This window comes from Neovison vison, chromosome 5, assembly GCF_020171115.1.
Source record: "Neovison vison isolate M4711 chromosome 5, ASM_NN_V1, whole genome shotgun sequence".
In the NCBI taxonomy this organism is placed as follows: domain Eukaryota; kingdom Metazoa; phylum Chordata; class Mammalia; order Carnivora; family Mustelidae; genus Neogale; species Neogale vison.
In genome coordinates, this window is record NC_058095.1 from 65,503,704 (window position 1) to 65,529,643 (window position 25,940).

The 25,940-nt window shown below is 46.1% G+C and overlaps 2 protein-coding genes across 2 annotated transcripts in view; one reads left to right on the plus strand and one right to left on the minus strand.

Annotated features, from left to right (window-relative positions):
* Positions 1–6,690, plus strand: part of LOC122906810 (A-kinase anchor protein 10, mitochondrial-like) — a 69,293-nt gene extending 62,603 nt beyond the window's left edge. The window contains 2 exon segments of the mRNA XM_044249212.1: positions 880–962; positions 6,081–6,690. Coding sequence (XP_044105147.1) covers positions 880–962; positions 6,081–6,220 — 223 coding nt within the window. The 3' untranslated portion in view covers positions 6,221–6,690.
* LOC122907372 (cytospin-B-like) overlaps positions 1–15,056 on the minus strand; it is a 305,144-nt gene extending 290,088 nt beyond the window's left edge. Inside the window, 1 exon segment of the mRNA XM_044250261.1 lies at positions 14,895–15,056. Coding sequence (XP_044106196.1) covers positions 14,895–15,041 — 147 coding nt within the window. The 5' untranslated portion in view covers positions 15,042–15,056.
* Between the last annotated feature and the right edge of the window lie 10,884 nt (positions 15,057–25,940).

Below are 25,940 nucleotides of genomic sequence, written 5' to 3' on the forward strand. Positions count from 1 at the left end.
ATTAAATAACATCAGATGTTTGACTTTTTACCAATCTGGACTACTGCTCCTGAGATTAAGCTTCTTTTGTTCGTTGTTCAGGTTTTTCTCCTGTGAACTGACCATTCATCTCCTTTTTATATTTTTCTCCTGGATGATTTCTTAGTGACTTGTTGGAATTCTGTATGTTTTTTAGCTTTCATTATTGATTAGTAATATCTGTTAAATAAGATCTTTCACTGTGTTCTTTGCCTTTTAACTTTGTTTTATATTGTTGTAAATTTATAGGATATATAATTACTTTAGCTTTATAATACACATTTTGATCTAGGGCAGCTTCCTACCTTTTTATCTCTTTTACAGAATTATCTTGGCTCTTATAACTTTTCTCTTATATATATATTTCAGAATTGTGAGCTATCTCTTCACGCATCATGTTTCATAAAGCTTTCTGGGATTTTGAATAAAATTACATTGAATTCAAGATTAATTTTGCTTTCTTTGGGGAACAGTTCTTTTTTTTTTTATTTGAACTTTCTTTTATTTTTTGGGGGGGAACAGTTCTATTTGAAATAAGCCTTGCTCTGAATAACATGAGCTATCTATAATGTTTTTAAAATTTTTCTTTCCAGGGCGCCTGGGTGGCTCAGTGTGTTAAGCCGCTGCCTTCGGCTCAGGTCATGATCTCAGGGTCCTGGGATCGAGTCCCGCATCGGGCTCTCTGCTCAGCAGGGAGCCTGCTTCCCTCTCTCTCTCTGCCTGCCTCTCCATCTACTTGTGATTTCTCTCTGTCAAATAAATACATAAAATCTTAAAAAAAATAAAATAAAATAAAATTTTTCTTTCCTTAATTTAAAATTAATTGTTAGAAATCACGTTCTTCTTTTTGTACTTATATAGGAAGATGACATTTGGAAGAGTAAGTGACTTGGGGCAATTCATCCGAGAATCTGAGCCTGAACCTGATGTAAAGAAATCAAAAGGTTTGTGGTGTTTTATACTCTGTTAAGCCTTCACTCACATTAGTCATTGACTGTAAGTGAAGGATCATTTAAGATACAAACAGTTTATCTTATGAAATAACTGCCTTATCTCTCACTTGTGTTTATATCACAACTGAGTCCAAGGGCTGTGTGTAGTTGCATCTCCTTGAATGAAAGTTCATGTACTGGGGTGCCTGGGTGGCTCATTGGGTTAAAGCCTCTGCCTTCTGTTCAGGTCATTATCTTAGGGTCCTGGGATCGAGCCCGGCATGGGGCTCTCTGCTCAGCAGGGAGCCTGCTTCCCCCTCCCCACCCCCCGCTTTCTCAGCCTGCCTCTGTGCCTGCTTGTGATCTCTGTCAAATCAATAAATAAAATCTTTAAAAAATTTATATAAAAAGAAAGTTCGTGTTCATATCTTCATAAAGATAGACAAGAAGCTTTTTCCATGATCCCAGGGTCCTGGGATCTAGTCCCACATCAGGCTCTCTGCTCAGCGGGAAGCCTGCTTTCCCCCCTCTCTCTGCCTGCCTCTCTGCCTACTTTTGATCTGTGTCTGTCAAATAAATAAAATAAAATCTTAAAAAAAAAAGAAAAAGAAAGTTCATGAACTTGCTTCACCATGACAGAAGGCACATCTTTATGAAAGAATATTTGTCACCTTTCTATTTAAGGATGGTGAATACCCAGTCAAGGTTGGACTTAATATTTATTTTGACATCCTTTAGTTCATTAAATTTCCTCTTATTTGCTGAAAGTTGTTATAAAATATTTGTGGAAAATATTAATAGGTTGAAATTCAAATCCTTTGTTTAATCAGCAGGAGAGTGCTCAGTCAATTGTTAAACCTGGAAGTCTTTTTTGACAAGAACATTATTTGTGACTGATCTCAACTTCCAAACAATTTGTCTTACACAAGAAGATTTTGGAAACCAGTGTGGATCCATTCACTTGGGATCTAGAAATTTTTCAGCGTGATTGGATTGACAGTATTGTCTTGAGTAAAAGATACTAACTTTTGTAAGAAGAAAATGTTCCAGGAGTGCCTGGGTAGCTCAGTTGGTTAAATGTCTGCCTTTGGCTCAGGTCATGATCTCAGGGTCCTGGCATCAAGCCTCACATTAGGTTCCCTGCTTAGTGGGGACTCTGCTTCTACCTCCCCTGCATTTGTGTGCACACACACTCACTGCCTCTCTCTCTCTCTCAAATAAATAAATAAAATCTTTAAAAATTTTTTTAAAAAGTATTCTGTTTTGATAGTGTGTTTAAAATTGAGAGCTATTGTTAATCTTCCTATTAAATTTAATAGGACTACATTCCTATTATGTGTATTTTTAATTTTTTTTAAATAAACTTTATGTGGGCTCAAACTCACTACCCCAAGATCAAGAGTTGCGTGCTCCTCTACTGACAGAGGCAGCCAGGCACCCCATATTATGTTTAATTTTTGATGCATCTGTTATTTGAATGAATTACACCACTTTATGTTGAGGAGCAGTCTACTTTTGGGTCAGATCTACGTTGACAGAGTAAGCAAAAAATGCAACAATTGTTGAAATAATTCAGACCAGAAAAAGGGCCTGTTACCTGTTTCACCTTTTAGTGTATTTAAATAATTGATTTTATTTCCTATTTTGCCAAAGAAGTCTGAAGTCCATGGTCAGGAAAAGTTTAAAGACTGAAAGAAGTCTTCACAGCTCAGTCAGTAAATAATTTTTGAGTGACTCTGTGCACTCATATTCAGGGGGCGCGTTGGAAGATACCGATCCTGCCGTTAAACTCAGAGTCTAGCTGCGTCTTTGGTTAGGTCAAACCTGAACTGGAGGAAGAGGTTACTGGGCACCTTGAAGCAGAGGGAGTGCTGGACAAGTTCTGCAGGGGACTTGCTGGGAAGGGCTCTGTGCTGTCCTCAGATAGCTTCTGTCAGTGAGGATAATGGCATCTCCAGGATTAAGAGAATTTCTTAGCTCATTCATTTTTTTGAAAAGCTGGGCTTACTCCTCTGACACCTCATGAACAAGTGCTCCTGCTCTGGAGTACGGGTGTTGGGTGCTTCCAGGGATAGATACATATATACACATACATACAAATCAAGAGGTGTAGTTATCAGCTAAAGATAAGAAGCTTTTTCCTCCACACTCTATCTCTGCTCATTCTGCTTATTGAGTCTCTTCATATTACGCATTTACTTATTCATTCTAAAATAGGAGTGCGTGCTCTATGCATCTGTCGTTACAGATTCTGAGAAGCAAAGGAAATCTCCAGCCCTTGTAGAACTCACATTATAGTGGAAGAGACAGTAAACAGATACATACTGTGTGTGTGTACACACATGTATAAACGTAAGAATAATGGGGAGTTCTGTTTTAAAAGTGGTTGTCAAGGGTGCCTGGGTGGCTCATTTGACTGAGCGTCCGACTCTTAATTTTGACTCAGGACATGATCTCAGGGTTGGGAGATTCTCTCTCCTTCCCCCGCCTCCTGCTTATGTTCTCGCTCCCTAGAATAAATAAACACATTAAAATCTTTAAAAGAAAAAAATAAAAGGGGTTGTCTGGAGAAGCTCTTGGGTGGCTCATTTAAACATCTGACTCTTGATCTCAGCTCAGGTCTCGATCTCAGGGTTGTGAGCTCAAGCCCGCATTGGGCTTCACGCTGGGCCTGAAGCCTACTTAAAAAAAGAAAAAAGAAAGAAAGAAAAGGAAAGAAGGAAGGAAGAAATAAAATGGTTGTCAGGAAAGGTCTCAATTGAGGAAGTCGCATTTCGAGTAGAGACTTGAGCAAAATGGGGGAGTAAGCCCTGGCAAGACTGCAGGAAGGGGTTCTTGGCAGAAGGACCAAGACTTGTGCAGCAGCAAGACCAGCGCGGAGGAAGGGGGATGAGCTGAGGAGGCGGTAGGCTTCGGACGGTTCTCGCAGACCATGGTAGGAAGTTCGAAGTGTTGGAAGTTGGAGAAAGGGCGTCCCAGGATGTGACTCATGTTTTAAAGGTGTGGTTTTGGCTGCTGTTTGGAAAGTAGAATGGAGGGGTTTGAGAGGAGAGGCAGGGAAACAAGGTTCGTGGTCTAAGGAGAGGAGGAGGATGGTGGTCGTGATTTAGGTTGTGGGAGAACCGTCAGATTTGGGTTGTGCTTGAAGGTAGAGGCAGCAGGGTTCTGTATCCACCAGCAAGCTGGTCCATCTAGTTACTCGCATTATTAATGTAATTGAGATGTTCCCACATGAAGTAATTAATAGTAATTTCTGCAGTTTGAGTAAATGCATCCATAGATCCCAATGCTTCCTTCAGCTGTCCAGACATGTCTTTAAATGTATTTTTGTGGTAAGTAAATGACCTAAAGTAGGAGCCAGCAGGTTCCATTCATTTACTCAGAAGACTGGAGACGATGCTATGTGCTAAGCATACAAATAAGAACATAAACTTGGAGTTTATTTTAATCTAGCTTAGTCCTTCTTTTGTGACCCTGACTCGGCACAAGCCTGTCATGCTAATTCTGTCAGATGCCCTACCTTCTGGATTTTTCTGGTCCTGCTATTTAGCTCACTCCTTTCTCACCTGTGTTTCTCCTGAGCTGGAATTTGTACCTAAAGTCTTGATTTGAATATGATATTTTTAGAAGAATATATGTAATATATTTCCTGGAAGGATACACAAAGCATGTAATGTAGTGGAAGGATGAGAAGAGGGAGATGCCTTCTTTCTGTTATACCCTTTTCCTCTGCTTTTTGAATTTTCTTACCCTATCTACTTGACTGCTTAATTACCCACCCACCTCTTCTCCTGTTGCTTTGGCTCGCCTCTTTGCTGTGACCTTTGAATATTCCCAGCCTGCCTCTACAACTTTGCCTTGAGCCACTCTCTGCTTCATGGACTAGGATCTAACTAGAATCTCCTTTATTCTTTTTTGAGGTCCCTTCTCTATTAGGGCCTTTCCATTTGCCGTTCTCCCTGCCATGGCTTTCGTGAGCTCTTTCTCATGGCAAGTATTCGCTCTTCAGAGAGGACCTGAGTGGCTCAGTTGTTCAGCATCTGCCTTTGGCTCAGGTCATGATCCCAGGCTCCTGGGATCGAGCCCCACATCGGGCTCCCTGCTCAGCAGGAAGCCTGCTTCTCCTCCCACTGCCCCTGCTTGTGTTTCCTTTCTCGCTGTTGTCTCTGTCAAGTACATAAATAAAATTTAAAAAACAAACAGACCAAGAGGACTTCCCAGGCCACATGATCTCAGCTTATCTGTACCACTAACATACCACTTCTTTATTTTCTTTTTTTTTATACTTTTATCAAGCATTTATTGGGCCCCGAGTATTTTCTTTATGTTGCATATTTTTTTTCTCTCTTTTTTTTTCCAATTTATTTATTTTCAGAAAAACAGTATTCATTATTTTTTCACCACACCCAGTGCTCCATGCAAGCTGTGCCCTCTATAATACCCACCACCTGGTACCCCAACCTCCCACCCCCCCCACTTCTTTATTTTCTTACCAGTGTCTGATACTATCTTAACTCATTTATTTGCCTACTTGTTATACTCTATTTCTCTTTCATGAGTATAATATCACCTCTCTGAGAGCAGGGATTTTGTCTGTCTTATTTGGCACTGTATTGCCTGATTCTAAAATTATACCTACCACAGATAGGCACTAATTAAATATTTGTTGTTTTAATTATTCTAAAGGAATTTCTTCAGAGATTATCTAGGTGGTAAGATTATGGATCATATTTTTTTAATTTAAGAAAAGTATTGTTTTTTAAACCAACACACTCAGTTTTCTTTTCCAGATGACTTTATTATTCTGAGGATACTGATAGAACCCTACTCCCAAGTATTCTCAGACCCCAAGGAATCTCCTTAGCGGTGCATACTACCTCCTTATTCTGCAAATGAAGCAGTTGAGGATCCAGGAAATTATAACCTGTAGGAATCACAGAGCAGATTAACAGCAATCTAGGGGCTTTGGCTCAGAATAGTGTTGTGACAGTTCAGCTCGGCTTCCTCTCCTTTGGCTGACAGCCCAGAGTCCGGCCCCGCACTGCGGCACTAACTTCAGGGTCATTTACTGACGATTAGGTGTTTATATATTTGCACACAAACACAAATTTCCATTTTTGCATTGTTTAGATTTTGGGGTATTACTCCACACACTCCAGAATGGCTTGAAGGAGAAAAAACAAAAACAAAAACAAAACAAAATGAAACCAAGTGTTGGTGAGGTTGGGAAGCACCTGGAACTCTCTTCTGGCGGAAGTATGAACTGGTAAGATGCTTTGTAAAACTGTCAGGATCTACTAAATGGAATATCTGCACCCTGTGATTCAGCCAGCCCACTCCTAATTCTGTATTCAAGAGAAATGAGTATGTAAGTTCATCAAAGGGACATTCACAGCAGCTTGATTTACAACAGCCCCAACAGAACAATCCAAATGACAGTCAACAGAAGGGGCAAATTAAATAATGATTTAGCATACAATGGAAATTACACAGTAAAAGAAGAAGGAGGAGGAGGAGGAGAAATACTGATACACTAATAAATGCATGGATCCCACAGGCATGCTAAGTCAAAGAAACTAGACACAAAAGAGTATAACCATTTTTGGGTAAAACCAAATGACGGTGATAGAAGTCAAAATACTGGTTACCTCTGGAGGAGTTACTGACAAGAAGGAACCCTCCAGGGGTGCAGAATGTTCTTTTTCTGTCTTTTCTTTCTTTCTTTTCTTTTCTTTTTTAGATTTATTTATTTATTTGGGGGGGCCAAGATCAGAAGAAGGGGAAGAGGGAGAGGGAGAGAGAGAGGATCTCAAGCAGAGTCCCCAATGAGCCCAGAGCCTGATGTGGGCTTGACCTCATGACCTTGAGATCCTGACCTCAGCTGAAATCAAGTCTCAGTCTCAACCGACTGAGACACCCAGGCGCCCCTGGAATATTCTATACTTGTCTTGGTGGTGGTTATACAGATATAAACACATGTAAAAAAAAATTCAGTGAGCTGTACAGTTAAGACCGAGATTAACCGGCTCCACATACTTTGTTGTAACTATGTTTGGCCTCAACAAAAAAGAAAAGGATGGTGAGGGATGGGTTGTAATTTGGGTGAAGCCCTGGTTCCCTTGCAAATGCTAGTCTACTTTTTTCCTTTTCCCCTCATTGTTCTTTTAGAAATTTTTTTATTGTGGTAAACTACACCTAACATAAAATTTGCCAAGAAAATTTTATTTGACAGAGAGACACAGCGAGAGAGAGGGAACACAAGATGGGCGAGTGGGAGAGGGAGTCGCTGTCTCCTGCTGAGCAAGGAGCCCCATACTGGACTTGATCCCAGGACTCTGGGATCATGACCTGAACCGAAGGCAGATGCTTAGCAACTGAGCCACCCAGGGGCCCCAAATTTGCCATTTTAAGTGTATAGTTCAGTGGTATTAAATACATTCACATGGGGGCGCCTGGGTGGCCCAGTAGGTTAAAGCCTCTGCTTTCAGCACAGGTCATGATCCCAGGGTCCTGGAATAAAGCCCCACATCAGGTTCTCCACTCAGCGGGGAGCCTGCCCCCCCCCGCCTGCCTCTCTGCCTACTTGTGATCACTGTGAAATAAATAAATAAAATCTTTAAAAAAAACAACATTCACATGGTTGTGCAACCATCACCACTATCCACCTCCCTCATCCTACTGTGAGACTTTACTCATGAAATAGCAACTCCCCATAGCATACTTTCTAAAAGAAGGAAGATGGCAAAAGTCTTCATAGTAGCTTAGAAATATTGGCCAATGTCTTTAGACATTTAAAAACAAAGAGTGAATATTAAATGGGTGATTTGCATGCACTTCCAGTCACTAGAAGTGAGCAGAACCATATTTTCTGGTGCATAGCACAGAGCCCTAGTTTAACAACAGGACTAAACAGCACTTGGGTTGTGGCGGAAGTCACTGGATTGCCCTGCCTCCAGGTGCCCCATCATGGTTTCTCTATGTCCTGTCTCAGAGTAACAAGGGTTCCTGCTCCCAATTTCTCTAGCCTCTCAAATTATCTGCCAGGTCACCAGTGAAATATGTGTTTAGTACTAAAGGACAATAGTTCTGGATGTTAGCAACTTTTTCTCAATAGAGAAAAACAAACAAAAAAACTCCAAAACAAAATTAGAAAAACAAAAACAAAACAAAACAAAACTTTACTCGCTTTGCCTAGAAGCATGCCCAGATGCCTCCCTGGGTCCCCAGAGAAAATCAGTTCTGATTACTTTATTTTTTTTAAGTAAAGATTTTTATTTATTTATTTGACAGAGAGATACAGAGAGAGCACAAGTAGGGGAAGCAGCAGGGAGAGGAAGAAGCAGATTCCCCGCTGAGCAGGGAGCCCAATGCCAGGTTCAATCCTGGGACCCTGGGATCACGACCTGAGTGGAAGGCAGCTGCCCAACCGACTGAGCCACCCAAGCATCCAAAGCTCTGATTTTAGATTTTGAAAATTCCCTGTACACCACCTCAAATGAAAAAGAGAAATCGTTGCGGTTAAGGGAAATTTTTAAGGCAGCAATGCAAATGATAAGCACTTGGTTCCGCTCACCTCTCTGATTCTGGCACAGGAGTAAAATCTGTTAAGTCTGATGCAGAGTTTGGAATAATTAAACTCCACAGCCAAAGGCGGGAAAGCAAAGGCTCCGTCTGCAAACCAGAATGGGGGGAATCCAAAAATAAGAGTACAACTCCCCGGGAACCCCACCGCTCGCACCCGCTCCCGCTTCCCCTACTCAGCACCTCCCACCCTCCCCTAACTGAAACTGCCTTCTGCAGTCCCACCCACAGCCTCCACCCACCTCCAGGCTCCGCCCCCTGGGGGTGGGGCCCATGGGGGCGACCTTGCTCCTCCCACCCCGCCTTTCCCTAAAAGCACAGTCTTTGGTGAGAAGACAGGCAGAAGCCACAAGAGGACGGAAGTCAGCAAGCAGTGAAGACGGGCCCCTTTGTGGTCCCACTCTGTTATATAGAGATGTGACCTGCCCCTTCCAGGCAGAAGGACACCCCAGATGTGCTACCGGCCAGCAGCAGGCTATCTCCTTCCCATGGAGCATGGGAGTCTGGGAAGCTGCAACACATTTAGAGGGGGGCACCTTTCACAAGGAATCCCATCTGAGAAAGATTTACTGCTCAGAGGCTCCCTCAGAAGGCAGCACACACACACTAAAAGCTGGTCCTTTTCCTCTGCAGCAAACTCTTCCTCTGTCACGCTGTTTTGACCGTGACATCAACATCAGGCACACAGACCTATGGAGGCTCAGTGATTCTTCTGTCTCTCTTCACGCCTGTGCTTTGGGCTTCGTTGGCCGGTCACTGAATGCGTTGAGATTTCTGGTTTGTTCCAGAAGATCACTGGGCAGGTTTGCACTTCGGGTGTTACTTTGATATGTTTAATAAGCATTTTCAAGAATGCGGTTCACTGATATTTAAGCTGCCGAGCACCTGCACAGGAAAGCTTACAAAGGGGAAAAAGTTTAAATAGCTCACAGATTAATGTAGCTAAGAAATTCCTCTCGATTCCACAAAGATGGGGCAGGAGCGGAATCTGAAGCTTTCTAAAATCACACCTATCCTAATCCCATCTTCAAAGGCAGAAACCGTGTTTTGGTCAGAGCACCAGCTCTCAACCTTGGGGGAACGAGGATCCTCAGAGGGCTTGTTAAAATGCAGACAGCTGCCTACACCCCAGCCTCCAATCTGCCTCCCCTCCCCCGCCATCCCCAAGTTTCAGATTTCCAGGGTCTGGAGTGAGGCCCGGGAATCTGCATTTCTAACAAGTTCCTGGTTGGTGCTGCTGCTGCTACTGACCTGGGGACCACACTCTGAGAACCAGTGGCTTAGCACAACACTGTTGGTGGAAATGTAACACCAGCCATGCATGGCTAGGGGCCCTATTAACAAAGTGAGATGAAAGGTAAAATTAATGTTAAGAATATATTTTCTTAGGGGCGTCTGGGTGGCTCAGTTGTTAAGTGTCTGCCTTCAGCTCTGGTCATGATCCCAGGGTCTTGGGATCGACCCCACATTGGGCTCCCTGCTCACTGGTGAACCTGCTTCTCCCTCCCCCACTCCCCATGCTTGTGTTTCCTCTCTCACTGTGTATCTCTGTCAAATAAATAAAATCTTAAAAAAAAGAATATTTTCTTAACACATTCAAAATATTATCAGTTAGTGTAAAATATATTAATAAGGCATTTTATATATTTTTTTGGTACTGACTCCTCACACTCGGGTGTGTATTTCACCCTTAAAGCACTCTTAATTCTGACATTTCAGGGGTTCAACTGCCACAGGTGGCCGGTAGCTAGTGTTTGAGGCAGCACAGGTGGGGAGCACTCCTGGAGAATGATTACGTAAGCCTGGCTGGGTCTCCAAGCCTCACGCAGAACATGCTTAAACCACAAGTCCCTGCTTTCCAAGGGCGGGGAGCCCCAGCCACCCTACCCACAGGGTCAGGGGCAGTATATGACTCATGCCTAGCCAAGCAGAGACTTTTCCGAGTTTTTTCCTTGTTGTTTGATTTTTTTTTTAATAACAATGTTTTTTTTCTTTTCTCTTTTTTTAAATATTTTATTTTATTTATTTGACAGACAGGCAGAGAGAGGCAGGCAGAGAGAGAGAGGGCGAAGCAGGCTCCCCACTGAGCGGAAAGCCTGATGTGTGGCTCGATCTTAGGACCCTGAGATCATGACCTGAGCCGAAGGCAGAGGCTTTAACCCACTGAGCCACACAGGCGCTCCCCACTGAGCCACCCAGGTGCCCCTGATTTTTTTTTTAAAGATTTTATTTATTTATTTGACAGACAGAGATCACAAGTAGGCAGAGAGGCAAAGAGAGAGAGGAGGAAGCAGGCTCCTTGCTGAGTGGAAAGCCCAATGCAGGGCTCAATCCCAGGACCCTGAGATCATGACCTGAGCCCAAGGCAGAGGCTTTAACTCACTGAGCCATACAGGTGGCCCTGATTTTTTTTTTAAGACAGAACAGAAGGAACGGAAAGGAACTAATCGGAAGTAAGCAAAGCAGTCGGGTCTTCCAAGGGATGTCGGGGGCATGGGCATGCTGGCAGCCATGCTTTGTAACACAAGGCGAAGGAGACCAGAGGTTAGCAGGATACAGGAGCAGTGGGGCAGAGGTGAGCAGAGATGAGTGACAGAGAAAGAGTTCTGGTGTGTTCCAGTCCCTGGTCCTGGCCTTTCTGAGCTGCAGACTTGTCCCTTTGTTCTACCCTCAGTGACAAGGGAACCTCAGATAAGCTCAACCCATTTCTTTTCTGTTGAAGGTTCTTAAGCCATTGCTTTGCTATTTGCAATGAAGGGGGTCCTGACTCATAGACATGGACCTTACTAATCGCCAGAATGAAGTGGCTTGTCTGCATCTGAGCACCCCAGGGCTTTCTGTTCCCGTGCTGAGCTTGAGCAGCCCATGGAAGACCCACAGCGACATCCTCCGGGCCATCTGGGCTCCTCGCCCCTCATTCCTCGTTTTCCTATTTGTGACTAGTTCAAATATATCCATGCCATATGTATCCACTTACTATAAAGCAAATATGGTAAAGATGGCAACTGTAGCATCCAGGTGGCTGGTGGTGTATGGGTGTCACAGTCATTCAACGTCTCTGGGTGCTTGCCATTTCCACAGTAAACTACGGGGGGAAGCAAATCCTTTACATGCGGCGAGAGGCAGGAAGAGGAAACTGGTCAAAACGCAGAAACATGCCGAGGGCCAGAGAGGCACAGACTCGGTACGGTTCCTTCTGCTACCCCTTCCCTTGAATGCTTTCTCTTTTATAGTGTAAGACCTGGAGACCCCAAGCATCAAGACGGCAACATAGATATTTGCTTTTCTCCTGACAGTTTCCCCATGGGACAAGTTTCCAAAAACATTTACCTGTCAGGGGCAGAAGCAGCCAACATTTCATTGTCCTTAGGAAACCCGCCTGACCTTCAAACCTTTTTTATTAAACACTGCTTTCAAAAACATTTTGACAGATTCCAGAAGCTCTAATGGTCTGAAACATACATATTAATTTAAAATCTTTATTAAAAATGTCTCCTTGGGGCACCCAGGTGGCTCAGTTGGTTAAGCATCTGCCTTTGGCTCATGTCATGATCGTGAGGTCCTGGTAAAGAGCCCCATGTCAGGCTCTCTGCTCTGCAGGGAGCCTGCTTCTCCCTCTCTGCAGCTCCCCCTCCTCATGCTCTATGTCAAATAAGTAAAATTTAAAAAAAATAAAAGTCTCTCAAATGTGCTACAGGTGAAAGAAAATAAAAATAAAAACCATGGAAATAATGGGCAAGTCCAGCATAATGGAATGATAAACAAAATCGTATGTAGGGCACTTTGTGCACATTTACTCCTCAAGGTAAATAAGGTATTACCTTCATCTCAGAGCTCAGGACAGTACGTAGCTTGCCTGAGTCACAGAGCCAGAAAGTGGAGAGCAAGGAGGGTGCATGGGGGCCCATGGGGCACTTTCCACTGAGTGACCAGGGATGACCTCCAACAAGGTGACATTTGAGTATAGACTTAAAGAAGAAATGGCAGAGGAGCAGGGGTGAGGGGAGGAGGAATGCTCCAGGCAGAGGAGCCGCAAACAGGCTGCTGCAGGGTTGCGTCTAGCTCATAGAGGGGCAATGCCACTGGGCACCAGGAGAGCGTGTGTCTGGAGCTCAGGGGGAGCAGGGCAGGGGGGACGGCAAGGACATCTGAGAGGCGATGGGATCTCCGGGAGTCACCGGCTTTATCAAGGACTTTGCTTTTCACCCTGAGTGAAATGGGGAGCCCTGAGGGGCTTCTCAGTGGAGATGTGATGGCACAAATGTGCTGAGAGGACCACTCTGGCTTCTGCTGAGAACAGAAGGTGGGGTGCAAAGACAAAAAAGGATGGGGATGCTTCAGGAAGGCTGTGCAAGGAAGGTGGCGGCAAGAGCCTGGGGATCCCAAGGGAGGCAGGTGGTGGCCGTTGGCTGAAGCTGACATCGATTTGGAAGGCAGAAGTGATGGCGTTTTGCTGATGGCCTGTGGCATGTGAGAAAAGCAGGGCCCAAGGCTGTGGCGCTCGCCTGAGCTGCTGAGAAGATGAAATGACTCAAAGGGGAAGATTCAGGGGGGGCACGAGATGGAAAGGAAGGACGTCTGTTTTGGACTTGTTACATTCTAGCTGCCTTTGATTGATCTTTATTTTTATTTTTTAAAGACTATTTTAGAAAGAGAGAGAGAGCACACACATGAGTGGGGGAGGGACAGAGGGAGAGAGAATCTCAAGCAGACTCTGTGCTGAGCACAGAGCCCAACAGCGGGCTTGATCTCACGACCCCAAGATCACGATCTGAGCCGAAACCAAGAGTCAGACGCTTAACCGACTGAGCCCCTCAGGCGCCCCTCTGGGTACCTTTTAGACATCTAAGTGGGGATGTCACAAAGGCAGCTGGAGGGCTCCTGGGTGGAGATGCAAATTCGTATGTCATTCCCATGACATACCGTCGACCCTTGAACAAGAGCACAGAGGTGCCAAGACCCACACAGTCAAAAGCCCAGGTATGACTACGGACTCCCCCAAAACTTGATTCATAGCCTACTACTGACCAGAAGCCTTACAGGTAACATAAACAGTCGATTAACACCTTGTTTGTATGTGACATGTAGTACATACCATGTTCCTATAGGAAAGTGAACTAGAGAGAAGAAAATGATAGGAAAATCAGGAGAGAAAATACCCTTACAGGACTGTTCTATAAAGATCGGCACCTAAGTGAACTTGCAGCTCAAACCCATGTTCAAGTGTCCTTCCCTGTATTAAAATTCACAGCAACAGCCGCTAACACTAGAACAACTGTTCTCGACGCAGCCAGTGCTGACCCTCACTCAGGGAGCAAGTTGGAAATTGGGGGAGGGCATGTTTAGTTACCCCCCTTGATCGGAGGTGCTGCTTATATTTAATGGGTGGGAGGATGGGGAACCCAGACGCCCTCCAACGCATGTGGCAAGGTTGCACAAACGTGGTCCCATATCCCACAGAGTTCTCACACATTCTACAGACATTCACAGAGGGGGAGCACCTTTTCATCATTATCTGAGCCTCGAGCATCCCTTGGTTTTAGAGAGAAAAATAACGTACTTCGTACACAGCTGCCCCATCCTCGGTGCTCTAAGGAGCACCACAGGTCTGTCAGTGGTCACGCTCAAGCACATGCAAATGCAAACACAGATTACTTAATTAACCATGAATTGCCTCTTCTTTTTCTCTTATAGTTAGGGTGTTATATTGATTTTTCAAGAGTACGCTTGTCGGCAGGTGATACGATTTTTGAATCGCATCTCAAGACGGTAAGGGTGGCTTTGGGGCTGACACAGTAGCTAGATAAGAGATGAGACCCCCTCCCCCCAAATCTGTATCCTGGGCCCACCTGACATTAGAAACCTGGAGGATAAGTGGGAGCCAGCAGCGGAGACCCTGAGGGGCCACCGGGGAGGGAGGAGGAAACTGAGAGAATGTTTTCCCACACGGAGGGTGTAATCAATCAAGTTAATGCTACTGATGGGCAAGTGAGATGAGATGGAGAATTGACAACTCCATGATCAGGTCGGAGGAGACATCCCTGGTGGTCCTGACCCCCAACAGCTAGGGTGCCGGGGGCAAAACTCTAACGGGGGAGTCCACATCAATCAGGGCAGGGGATTCTTAGTTTCTCTGTTAAACATGTTGCACATTTCCTTTCTCAAGACCGGAGCCCCTTTGCTCCCCTCCACCCTTTGCTCCGCTCCTTCGGGTCTGGATGGGCTGGTTCTCATGGGACCCTCCAGGGAACCTCTTTCCTGACCCTGACAGGCCGCTAGTCTTGCTTACCGCCCTCTTCAGTCCTCCCTCCCGGGGCTCCCCAGGGGCGCCCAGCAGCCACGTGGGGGCATTTGGGTCTGTACCTTGCTGAGCCGGGACTCAAACGCCAGCGAGGTAGAAGATTTCGAACTCTTCATGCCAGAGGGCGCCGCCGGGAGGGGCCGCGCCCTGTCTGTCCCATGGCTGCCCGCTTTGAGGACCGGATTCCAGGGCTTGGCTGCGCTCCTCATGTTTGTTCTGGTGAGTCTGTCTTCCTGCGCGAGACGGGAAAGAGAAACATGTGTCCACAACTTGAACATGCAGAGCCACATTTCGGAGCCCTCCCCGATCTCCATGTTCCCACGGTTATCAGATCGAGGGTTTCTCCTTGGGCGGACAGTGAGTATTATCTCCGGAGCTGACATCTTTGAGGGAAGGCTTCTTTGCACAGGTCCACGATGGCTTTTAACCATCTAGTGAAACGTACACATGATTTCATTGATGCTCTCACATTGCTTTTCAGCAAAATGTCAGCACCTTGTTCAGCGTCTTACTGTATCAGTATACGGTAGAATACATACTATTATTATGCTCTGCTCTTATACTTTAGGTCCGTGGACTAAATACCTATCCCCTTAAAATGAAGCCGCTTGAGTCAAGACATTCTGTGTCCTTAACACTTGCAGCTTCGGGGTTGACAAGGACACAACCCACGGAATTATCAAATAGATCTAAATGAATTACTTGAAAATTGGATTTCCCGGAAGCACAGCCTTTTCCTTTCCAGCAAAACAGCAAAAATGGGGACCATTTGAAAGTGAACGGAGCGTATTTGATTGGCCCGATCTGACACTGTATGTAGAGTTCCCCCCGGTCTAAACTGTTGTATGAAAGAAATTCGTGCTAAGGACCAGGCCGCAGTTAAAAACCCCGGGGGGAGAGTGTCTGCAGACGGAGGTGTGAAAGACCGCCCAGGGCTTGCCATCAGCCGTCAGGCTCTCATTAGAGCCCTCTTAGAGCCCATTTCCTTCCTTCCTTTCTTTTTTTTTTAAGATCCTATTTATTTATTTGACAGAGAGATGGAGAGAGAGAGCACAGGTAGGCAGAGCAGTAGGCAGAGGGAGAGGGAGAAGCAGGCTCCCCGCTGAGCAAGGAGCCCCATGCCGGACTCGATCCCAGGACCACCTGAGCCAAAGGCAGCTGCTTAACCAACTGAGCCACCCAGGCGCCCCCCAGAGCCCGTTCCTTCTATCAGTTGTGCAACCGCACAGGAGGGAAATGGTATCTCCAGCCCTGCCCCAGCCTTCGTGTATTGCAATGACTAAGGTGTGGCACAGAATACCAAAACCCCAGGTAATGCAGCATCCCCTCAAAGAAACAAACGGGAAAAATGCACTTTAAAAAACACCAGTAGGGGACAGACAGCTGATTCCAGCGGTCACGCTCCTAGAACCTGGAGGTCTCATGAACTGTCCTCGAGGGAGGGATCCTAGCTAGTGCCAAGCAGCTCTGGGCCCCCTCTCCCGCACCTCCCAGCATCCAAGCAGACCGCACTAGTCACCTATTGGAAAAACAATAGGCCACCAGTGCAGCCTAGCTCAGGCTGTGACCTCTCCCTGGTCCCGGCTGGAAGACACCATTTCCATTGACAGTGCTTCTCAGCAGGGACCAGCCAGCGCCTCTTCCTGCTTCCAGCAAGTCGCTGGGGATGGCAGGTGTCCAAGAATCCACCGGGAGCCCATCGCTGCTGTGCCCGCAGCTGTGCAAACGTGGCTACAAGTGAGGATATGTATTTATAAAGACTTTGCCCTGCATTCTCTCCAGTGTCTCTGAGAAAACGTCTCCGTGATTTCAGTTTTATGATTTAGTGCTGAGCCTGATTAGTCTCAGCTTGGTGCCGGGCATCGTGATTTTTTTTTTTCCATTCTGTTGTACTTCTCGTCTATTTTATTGATGTTTAGCACCAATTATTTTTCTTTGCTTTCTTGACCCGCGAGTCTTAATGCTGGTTTCCATGGCAATGTTGAGAGCATGCCTAGGTTGACAACGACACAGTAACTCATTTTACTGGGATTCCCACAACAGAAACGAGCTGACATAGCCTGAATAATTCTTGAAGAGCATGACTGATTCCTTTTATCAGTTACTACAGAATCAGCGTGTAACACGTCAGCCCGTCTTTAGGAAGATGAATCAAAAATTCTGTTTCATCAAGGCATCCCTGTATGTTATGATTACAGCTCATTCAAGAGGACTATGCCAGGGCTTACTTTATGAAGACATAAGGTGATTCTGCCCTAGACCAAGGTGATTCTTGGTCAAAACCCTCAAGATCTAAACTTCTCTCTTAATCTCTGGCAACAAATCTGGCCATCTTCTGGACAGTGCACCTGGAAAATGTTTAGTCGGTTTTCGAAGACTGATGAGTTACTTGCTCTGAGGCAGAATTCTCAGGGTTTCTTCCCTTGCATCATCCCTCCTTTCTTTATCCCTCCTAGAACCTTCTGAACCCAATCAAATTATTTCCAAATGGAGGTAGCCGAAGACCATGTCTCATTGGGACCCCTCCTGTTGGCCATGCTATCCTTTCTTGGCTACCTTCACTCCTTTTTCCCCATCACTTTTCCCAGACAAAGCCTTCTATTTTGGACCCGTCCACCAGTCAGATTCTTCCCTTCAAATGCCACCTTCTCTCCGAATTCAAAATATACAGAAATGAGATAACTGATGTCCTACTCATGGGTACCCGGAAGAGAACCCTATAGGTAGGGAGAGTACCTGGGATGGGACCCCTGGAGCTGTACTGGGTTCTTTAGGATCAGTGCAGCTGCCCAGGGACGGAGGAGACGATGAGAGCTAGAGTATGAGAAAAAAGCTCCAGTCAGACCCAATGCTAGCTTTGGGTCCTGCTCCCCCTTCTCATGGCTTAGGATGTCACTAAACTTCACCCCAGCCCTCACCTCCAGCCTGGACCACTGTCTTCTAGCATTCTCCAAGTTGTCTGGAGACTGCCTTTTCCCCCTTGCTGTGCTCATACCCGGCTCTGGGCTCTTCTGGAACAGACTGGAAAGATTTATGCTCAGAGCCATCCATCGGCAGTGCTTGGCCAGTGTGGGTCCTGCCCTCTGCCCACCGGCACGAAGGCCTCCTGCTGGAAGCAGAGCATGTACCCATAGGCCCCACTCCCAGATTTCTGCAGACTTTCGTGCACCCCACTTCTTGACACAGGGAACCAGTTTGTTCCGGAAATGTGCTGTGTGTAAGGGCAACCACTCTGTGTCACTCTGATCCTGGCGAGGCTCTGCCAAGTGCTCTTCATGGGCAAACCCTGGAAGGCAAGTTAATGATCACCCCCACTTTGCAGACAGGGAAACTCTGGCTCAGGAGGGTTAAGTGACTTGCCCAAATCAACAGAATTTATGACAGAGCCAGGATTCAAATCCAGCTGTCATTGGCCCTTACACACCAGGGATGGATAGGGCCTCCATGAATCATCTTTGCTCCCACAGGAGAGCAGGAAAGTTTCTGGATCCAATGCTCCTGGTCCAAACCCAGCATCACTGTTTGCTGCGTGAACACGAGCATGCTTTCCCAACACCCTGATTCTCCACATCTTCCCCCAATAAAGTGCAGGTAGCACAGATGTAAAGAAAACATGGATACTGAGGGCCAGGCACGTAAAAGGCACTCAGCTGACAGGAGCTGCTTTCCCCACACAAACTGTCCATTGTGTTCAGGAGAGGGCGGTCCGCTTTATTATCTTAACAGTACACAGCAACGGACCCATTAAACCAATTTCGGGGGCAGGAGCCAGACACACCAGATTCAAGGAAAGGGTTCCTCCTGTACACAGAGCAGCCTGTTTTCTTGCAAAAACATGGAAGAGGCAGAGTAGAGAGGAAAATGAACGCTGAGAGCTGACCCATCCTGAGAATCGGCCCCAACCTTAATACAGCCTAGCTGCTGAGAACACAGGTGTGAATTCTGGGTGAAGAGTAACCTCCTTATGGATATGAGTTAGTAACATTAAATAAATAGATGGGCTCTGGCCAAGTACAGGGAAGTTTTTTTGTTGTTTTTAAGATTTCCATTGTTAATTCCCTGATTTCTGCAAACCCTTCTAACCCATCTCAAAGGATCAAGCTGATGAAGGCATTATAATTAGATCTAGGAGCCCACTCCCGCAGGGGTGGGAAGAGAGCCTTCCCGGGGTCTTTTCTTTAAGTTTTCCAAACATTTTATGCTCTTACCAAGCTTCTTTCCTTTACAGAAGAGAGTGAGACTTATACTTAAACCGTAACTCATAAATTATATGGCATTAAGTAGAAAAGAAACAGGAGAGAGGAGGGAGGGGCAGAGGGAGGGAAATGGTAACAGCTATTTTAGAAATACGATTAGGTGTCTGGTCCTGGGGGAACATCAGAGCCCATGCACAGGCCTCCCGCTCCCTCGAAACACATTCCCCAGCTCCTTTATTGCTGTTCTCGGAACCTGTGCTGGAACGGTTGTTTGAGGGCCTCAGACCTATGACCTTTTTAAGGCAAGAGAACACAAGGGCGATGGGGAACCCATTCTCGCCGATCGTGAAATAACAAGCGTCTGGGAGTGGGAGGGCCACTGAGGTCCTGACTACAAGCACAATAAGCTCCAGGAAGTGGAAAGCTAAGGCATTCAAGTCTGAGAACTAACAAAATATGAATGTTCACATAGCTCAATCACCAAGGGGACTCGGCAGGAAACAGAACAAGTGAACAGGCTGAAAATATCTAGCTTGAGCCTTTCAGAGCATGTGCTGACTTTGCTCTTGACCTCGTCCACAGGAGGTCGCAAACTGGGGTGGGGGGTTCTGCCACCCAGGGCCTTTGGCAGCATATGGAGACAGTGCTGGTTGTCACAACTTGGGGTGTGCTACTGGGTAGACCTGGAGATGCTGCTGAACATCCTACAAGCCAAAGGGCGGCCATGACAATGAAGAAGGGTCTGGCCTATAATGTCAGTAGTCAAGGCTGAGAGACAGTTCTAGAGGAAGAAGAGTCCTTGGGTGCTGGTTCTTAGTCGGGCACCTGGTTCATTTCCCATCCAACACGGAACCGTTCATGCCGAGAATCTGTTTTGGGAGCAGCTGAGGGAATCCCAAACTTCATCTGGAGGCCACAGGAAACTCTTCCAAATTTATTATTTCCTGCGGTCTGGAGATGAGAACTCATCCCATTTGCCTTAGATCCCTTCCCAGTAAATAAGGAAAAGAATAGATTTCCATGCGGCCTCAGAAGAAAAATGGCAAACTATAATTTATCTCATCAGCAGAAGTCATTTAAAGGAAACAAGTACCAGGAAATGATAAAACAAAATCTAAACAGAAAAGAACATCTGTACATCGCTAACCACACCATCTCAAACCTGAAAAAAACAATCCATGTCAAAAATGGAGGAAGAACTTGTAGCAATGATGAGAAGTTGCCACAAGGCAGAGCTCCATAGCATCTAGGGTGTGATCTGGGATAAGGAACTGAGGAGTTGGGTCACTGAATATGAAATCAGACCCGAGAAAGAAGCTATAATCTGGGAGCTCTATTGAGATAGGCAAGAGCTCAGAATCACTGCCCCAGGCCATCCTGCTGTCTCCAAAGCTAAACCAAGAAGGCAACATCCCTAGCAGTGGATGGCCACTAATTAGTAGTTATTTCCTTACCTATAATGTGGCTTCACATCAAAGCATTTAAAGATCATGAGCCAAGGCAGGAGAAAAGGAGATGGAAATAAAATACTTCCAAGAGCTCTTTCTGTAGAAATAGTTTTAAAAGAGCTATCGAAGGGTAACTAAGAATAAAAACTGTAATGCAGTGCCAGGACCATTCAGTAGGGAAGGGCAGGCAGTCTTTTCAACAAATGGTGCTGGGAAAACTGGCTATCCACATTCAAAAGAATGAATTTGGAGCCTTAGCTTGCGCCATAAACAAAAGTTAGCTCAAAAGCGGATCAAAGACCTAAATGCAAGCATTAAAATTGTAAAACGCTTAGAAGAAAACAAAGGGGAAAACCTTTGTGACATCGATTTGACAATGGGTTGTTTGATATGACACCGAAAGCACAGGAACCAAAGAAGAAAATAGATAAATTGGACTATGTCAAAATTAAAAACCTTTGTGCATCAAAGGACAAAATCAACAGAGAAAAAAAAACACACACAAAAAAATTCATGGAATGGGAGAAGATACCTGCAAATCATTTATCTGGTAAGGGGGTCTGCTGTGGACTGAACGATGTCCCCCACACCCCCATATTCATATGCTGAAACCCTAGCCCCCAGTGTTATTGTATGTGGAGACAGGGCTTTTAGGAGACAAATTAAAATTAAATGAGGTCATAAATGAGGGCGGGATCCTAATTTGACAGGATTGGTGGCCTTGGAATCAAAGAGAGATCTTAGGAGGACCAAGTGAGAAGGCAGCCATCTATGAGCCCGGAAAGAGCCCTCAGAAAGAAATCAATCAGCCAGCGCCCTGGTCTTGGACTTCCCAGCCCCCAGAACTGTGAGAAATAAACATCTGTTGTTTAAGCCACTGAGTCTCTGCTTTTGGCTATGGCAGCCTGAGCAGACGAAGAAAGGGTTAATACCCAGGATGTATAAAGAACTCCCAACAACTCAACGAAAGCAAACGTGATTTGAAACGGACAAAGAACTTGAATAGACATTTCTCCAAAGAAGATACACACATGGGCAGCAAGGAATGAAAAGGGGCTCCACAGGACTAATCGTTAGGGAAGTGGAAATGACAACCACAATGAGATACGCACATCCAACCCACCAGGATGGCTATTCTACACAACAATAACAACCACAACAAAATGACAAGTGTTGGTGAGGATGTAGAGAAACTGGAACGCTGGTGTACTATTGCTGCGAATATAAAATGGTGCACCCACTCTGGAAAACAGTATGGGAGTTCCTCAAAAAAAAAAAAAAAAAAAAACCTCCAAAATAGGGTTATCACAGGTGGTAAGCCCACTTCTAGATATAGTCCCAAATAATGGAAAGCAGAATCTCAAAAAGATTCTTTCCCTCTATGGTCTTAGCAGCATTAGTCACCACAGCCAAAGACAGATGTAACTCAAGCATCTACTGATGGATGAACGAATAAACAAAATGTGGCATATGCATCCAGTGGGACAGGAGTCAGCCCTAAAAAGAAAGGAAATGAGATACGTGCCACGACATGAATGAACCCTGAGGACATGATGCTAAGTGAAATGAACCAGCTAGAAAAAAACAAATGCCATACGTGGGATTCCGCTTATATAAAACAGTCAAGTTCGTTGAGACAGAAAGTAAAATGGTGGCTGCCAGAGGCTGGGGGGAGGGTGGCATGGAAGTTACTGTCTCATAGGTCTAGAATTCCAGTTTTATAAGGGGACTACAGATCTGTGGTGGAACGGTGCACACCATTACGAGTGTACTTAATGCCATGGAATTGTCCGCTTAAAAATGGTTGCAATGGTAAATTTCATATTATGTGTGTTTTACCACCATTTTAAAATTTTAAAAATTTAATTTTTAAAAAGATTTTATTTATTTATTTGACAGAGATCACAAGTAGGCAGAGAGGCAGGCAGGAGGGGGGGGGAACCAGGCTCCCTGCCAAGCAGAGAGCCTGATTTGGGGCTTGATCCCAGGACCCTGGGATCATGACCTGAGCCGAAGGCAGAGGCTTTAACCCACTGAGCCACCCAGATGCCCCATTTACCACCATTTTTTTTAATGTGGTAAGAAAATAGACAATAAGAGTGTAGGAGGAAACTGGAGACTTTCCAATCCCTTTAAGTGGAAGCTTCATGGGCCATGTCATTTATTTGGTCCCAGGTTCTGGGCCCTGGCTGGGACACCAGCTGGGATGATGAGGAGGGCTCAGAAAAGAACTGTTTTCAAGGCTGTGGGCAGGCTTTGGTGGAGCAACAAGAGGAGGTTAGGACCGTTATCACCCCGAGGCCTGCAGGACTCAAGGGAGGAAGTAGATGGGACCCAGGGAGACTGAAAGACAGAAACTGTGGCCTTCAGTAGAGAAATGCAGCCACGCCATGGAGACTCGCTGAGGAGGGGGCTGGGAGAAGAAGTGCCTCCTGTTCATCCTTTAGCGCTCTCTCCAGTCTGCAGCTCTCTGCTCTCATTGGAGGAGAGAGACCCAGACGAGATATGTGGGGCCAACAGAGGAAGCTCAGGACACCGGTTGTGCCCCCTTGGCCTGGCCAACTTCAATGCTGCCTTCTGAAGTGAGGTCAAGTATCTCCCCTCTAGAAACTTCTCTCAGTCCAGGGGGCCTCACCAAGGCTCTGAGACTTGTCTGCTGACTTACCTGCTAAGAGGCTGACCTGTGAGCCCTTCCCAGGGGGCAACCTCCTTGCCTTTGCCCAAGCATGGCCAAACTGCAGCACAGTGTTACAGCATAGACCCTGACTAGCCGGCTTTCCCCCCGACTTCCCCTTTTTATTATCAGCACAAACTTTGGCTTGCTCTCCCTGACCCAAAACCTCAGTGACATTGTGGGCTCTTCCCTGGGGCTCATGTTTCTCTAGCCGGCAGCTGCCCAGGCTGGGAGATGGGACTCCTGCCCCATTTCCTGAAAGAAGCCTGCCTTTTTCTTCAATGCAGACTTCCCTAGGGAAAGTTTCTCGTCCCTGGATTCCTGAGAGACTTCCCAAAGTTCTGCTGGGATCATCACTTCCTGCTCAAAACCCTTCGTCTTAACTTATTTTTAAGCTAACATTTATCAACACCGACTATGTGCCAGGCATGACATTCAGCGATCGCTAGAGATGACTTTCTCTAGTGCTGATGGCCCCATGGCAGCTGTTGTCACCCACGCTGTACAGTCGGTGACGAGTGAGGCCGTGAAGTCTGCTAACTTCCCCAGTGTGGACCCAGGCAGTGCCCCTTCTGGCTGGGCACCCAAGCCTGGGTTCATGGCTCCTCCTTCTTCCAATTTAAGGGACAACCCAACAGGGCTTGGCCAAGCCCCCCTTCCACTTACCCTGATCTTCTCCACTTGGCCAGAGGGCTCATGGTTCTCATCTTGGGGCATTCACCTCGAGACTTCCCTCTATGAATGTTCGATCCCCTTTCTAAACTTCCAGAAAACTCTGCGGCTCCCTTTCGGCACTTCCATACCCTATCCATGATCTGCTCCCACCTGAGCCATCCTGGTCTCTCACCTGGAGGCTGCAAGAGTACCCCCCAACCCAGGCTCTTGGCCACCAGGCCTGGCCCAACTCAGTCACAAAGCTCTGCCCTGTTCCGACCCACAGATGGCTTCGAGCTCCTTGAACATGACCAGGGAGTTCCCAAAAAAGAGCTCTGAACTCTCTGCTCCCTCCACTTGGCTGGTTTTCCCAACTCTTCACATGGTGGGCTCCCTTCCACTCAGTTGGTCTGTGCTCAAGAGCACTGCCTCTTAGGAGGTTTTCGTTCCATTCTCTTGAGTAGCTCTCCCACTACATGCCGTACCCCTCCCCACCCCATCCATTTCTTCCAAGCCTTCCTCACCAAACTAGGACTATCACGGTCATTGATCATCTGCCTTCCTCTGCCACTATGGAAGCTCAGTGCCAAGGGGGTTTTACCATCCTTGTTCATCACGGGGTCTGCGGCCTTTACACTGGGGGGCATGTAGCTGGTGCTCAACAAACACTCACTAAAGGACACTTAGCTTCTGACTTTCTTTTTTTTTAAAGATTTTATTTATTTATTTGACAGAGAGAAATCACAAGTAGACGGAGAGGCAGGCAGAGAGAGAGAGGGAAGCAGGCTCCCCGCTCAGCAGAGAGCCCGATGCGGGACTCGATCCCAGGACCCCGAGATCATGACCTGAGCCGAAGGCAGCGGCTTAACCCACTGAGCCACCCAGGTGCCCCAAGCTTCTGACTTTCATTAAAGAAATGGGTGCTGCATCTCCCTGCCTGTCCCTCGTTGGGTAGCCCAAGGCCTAGCAAATGGGTATCATTCACTGAGTACATGCTGAATTAATGGGCAAATGCAAGACAGAATTATAAAGCAATGACATGCTTTTTCCATATACACGCGTTTTTAAACTGGTGGGAAAGAAATCCAATCCCAAAATTGCTTTCAGGTTGAGAACACCACTGACACGGCTATAATGCCTCCTAGCATCATTACCTTGAAAATATCATTCACGTTGATGTGTAAGCATGAACATTATAAAAATTCATCTCAATCACTTAGAACATGCTGGAGAAATAATTCCTACAATTATTCAATACCAAATATCTAAAATCACCTATCCCTTCATCTCATTTCCTGGACTTATTCCTGAAAGTTAGCCTTTTAAAATTTTTGGTATGCGTCCTAGTTTTACAGTAATAGAGAAACAATCCTTTCCATTTTTATGGTTTAAGATTTCAGATGTCTTAACTGAAACATAAAAATAAATGAAATTATATTAGATGCCTTCGTGGTAGCTGGAGGTAACCACAGACTTAGGGACCCAATCATTTAAAGGATCAAGTCTAGGTATCTAGTCTCTTATCCAACCTCTTTTTGTATCTTTGTTCCTGAGTGGGGCCCCTAAGGCAGGTGGGACAAGGGGTGAGGCCCCATGATGTCAGGGACACAGCTCCCAAGGCAACAGGCAGGCCAGCTCTGACTCATTCTGTTCTACTTCCTCTAGGAACAATGCAAGGACCTCAGGGCACACTGCCCCACCCACCCAGCAGAATCCTGTGCCCTCCACCAACACACCTCAGTGCACCTTCCCTACCATGATCCGGGAGGGGGGAGGGCACAAAGCCACTACATATATTACAAATGCGACTCAACAAGAGAAACCACAGAGGGTCATGTGTCCCCTTGCTAAGAAAGTGGCTTACCCATCCAAGAGTTGTGGTAGAGGCACCCCACCCACACCCCACTTCTGATTCAGAGGCAAGAGCACTCGGGGCAGTAGTTCCTCCTCCACATCACCGTCCACCATGGTGGGAGCAAGCTCTCCAGCCAGCAAGGTCTGTGAGTGAGGCAACAGGACTTCCTCAAGGGGTTCGTTCCCCCTTCAGGACTTGAATCGTGACCACTGAATTTCTCTTCCTCTTGGAAGTTGTGTGCTCGCCTCTCCTCATTTCTCTCCACTCATCTGCATCTCCCG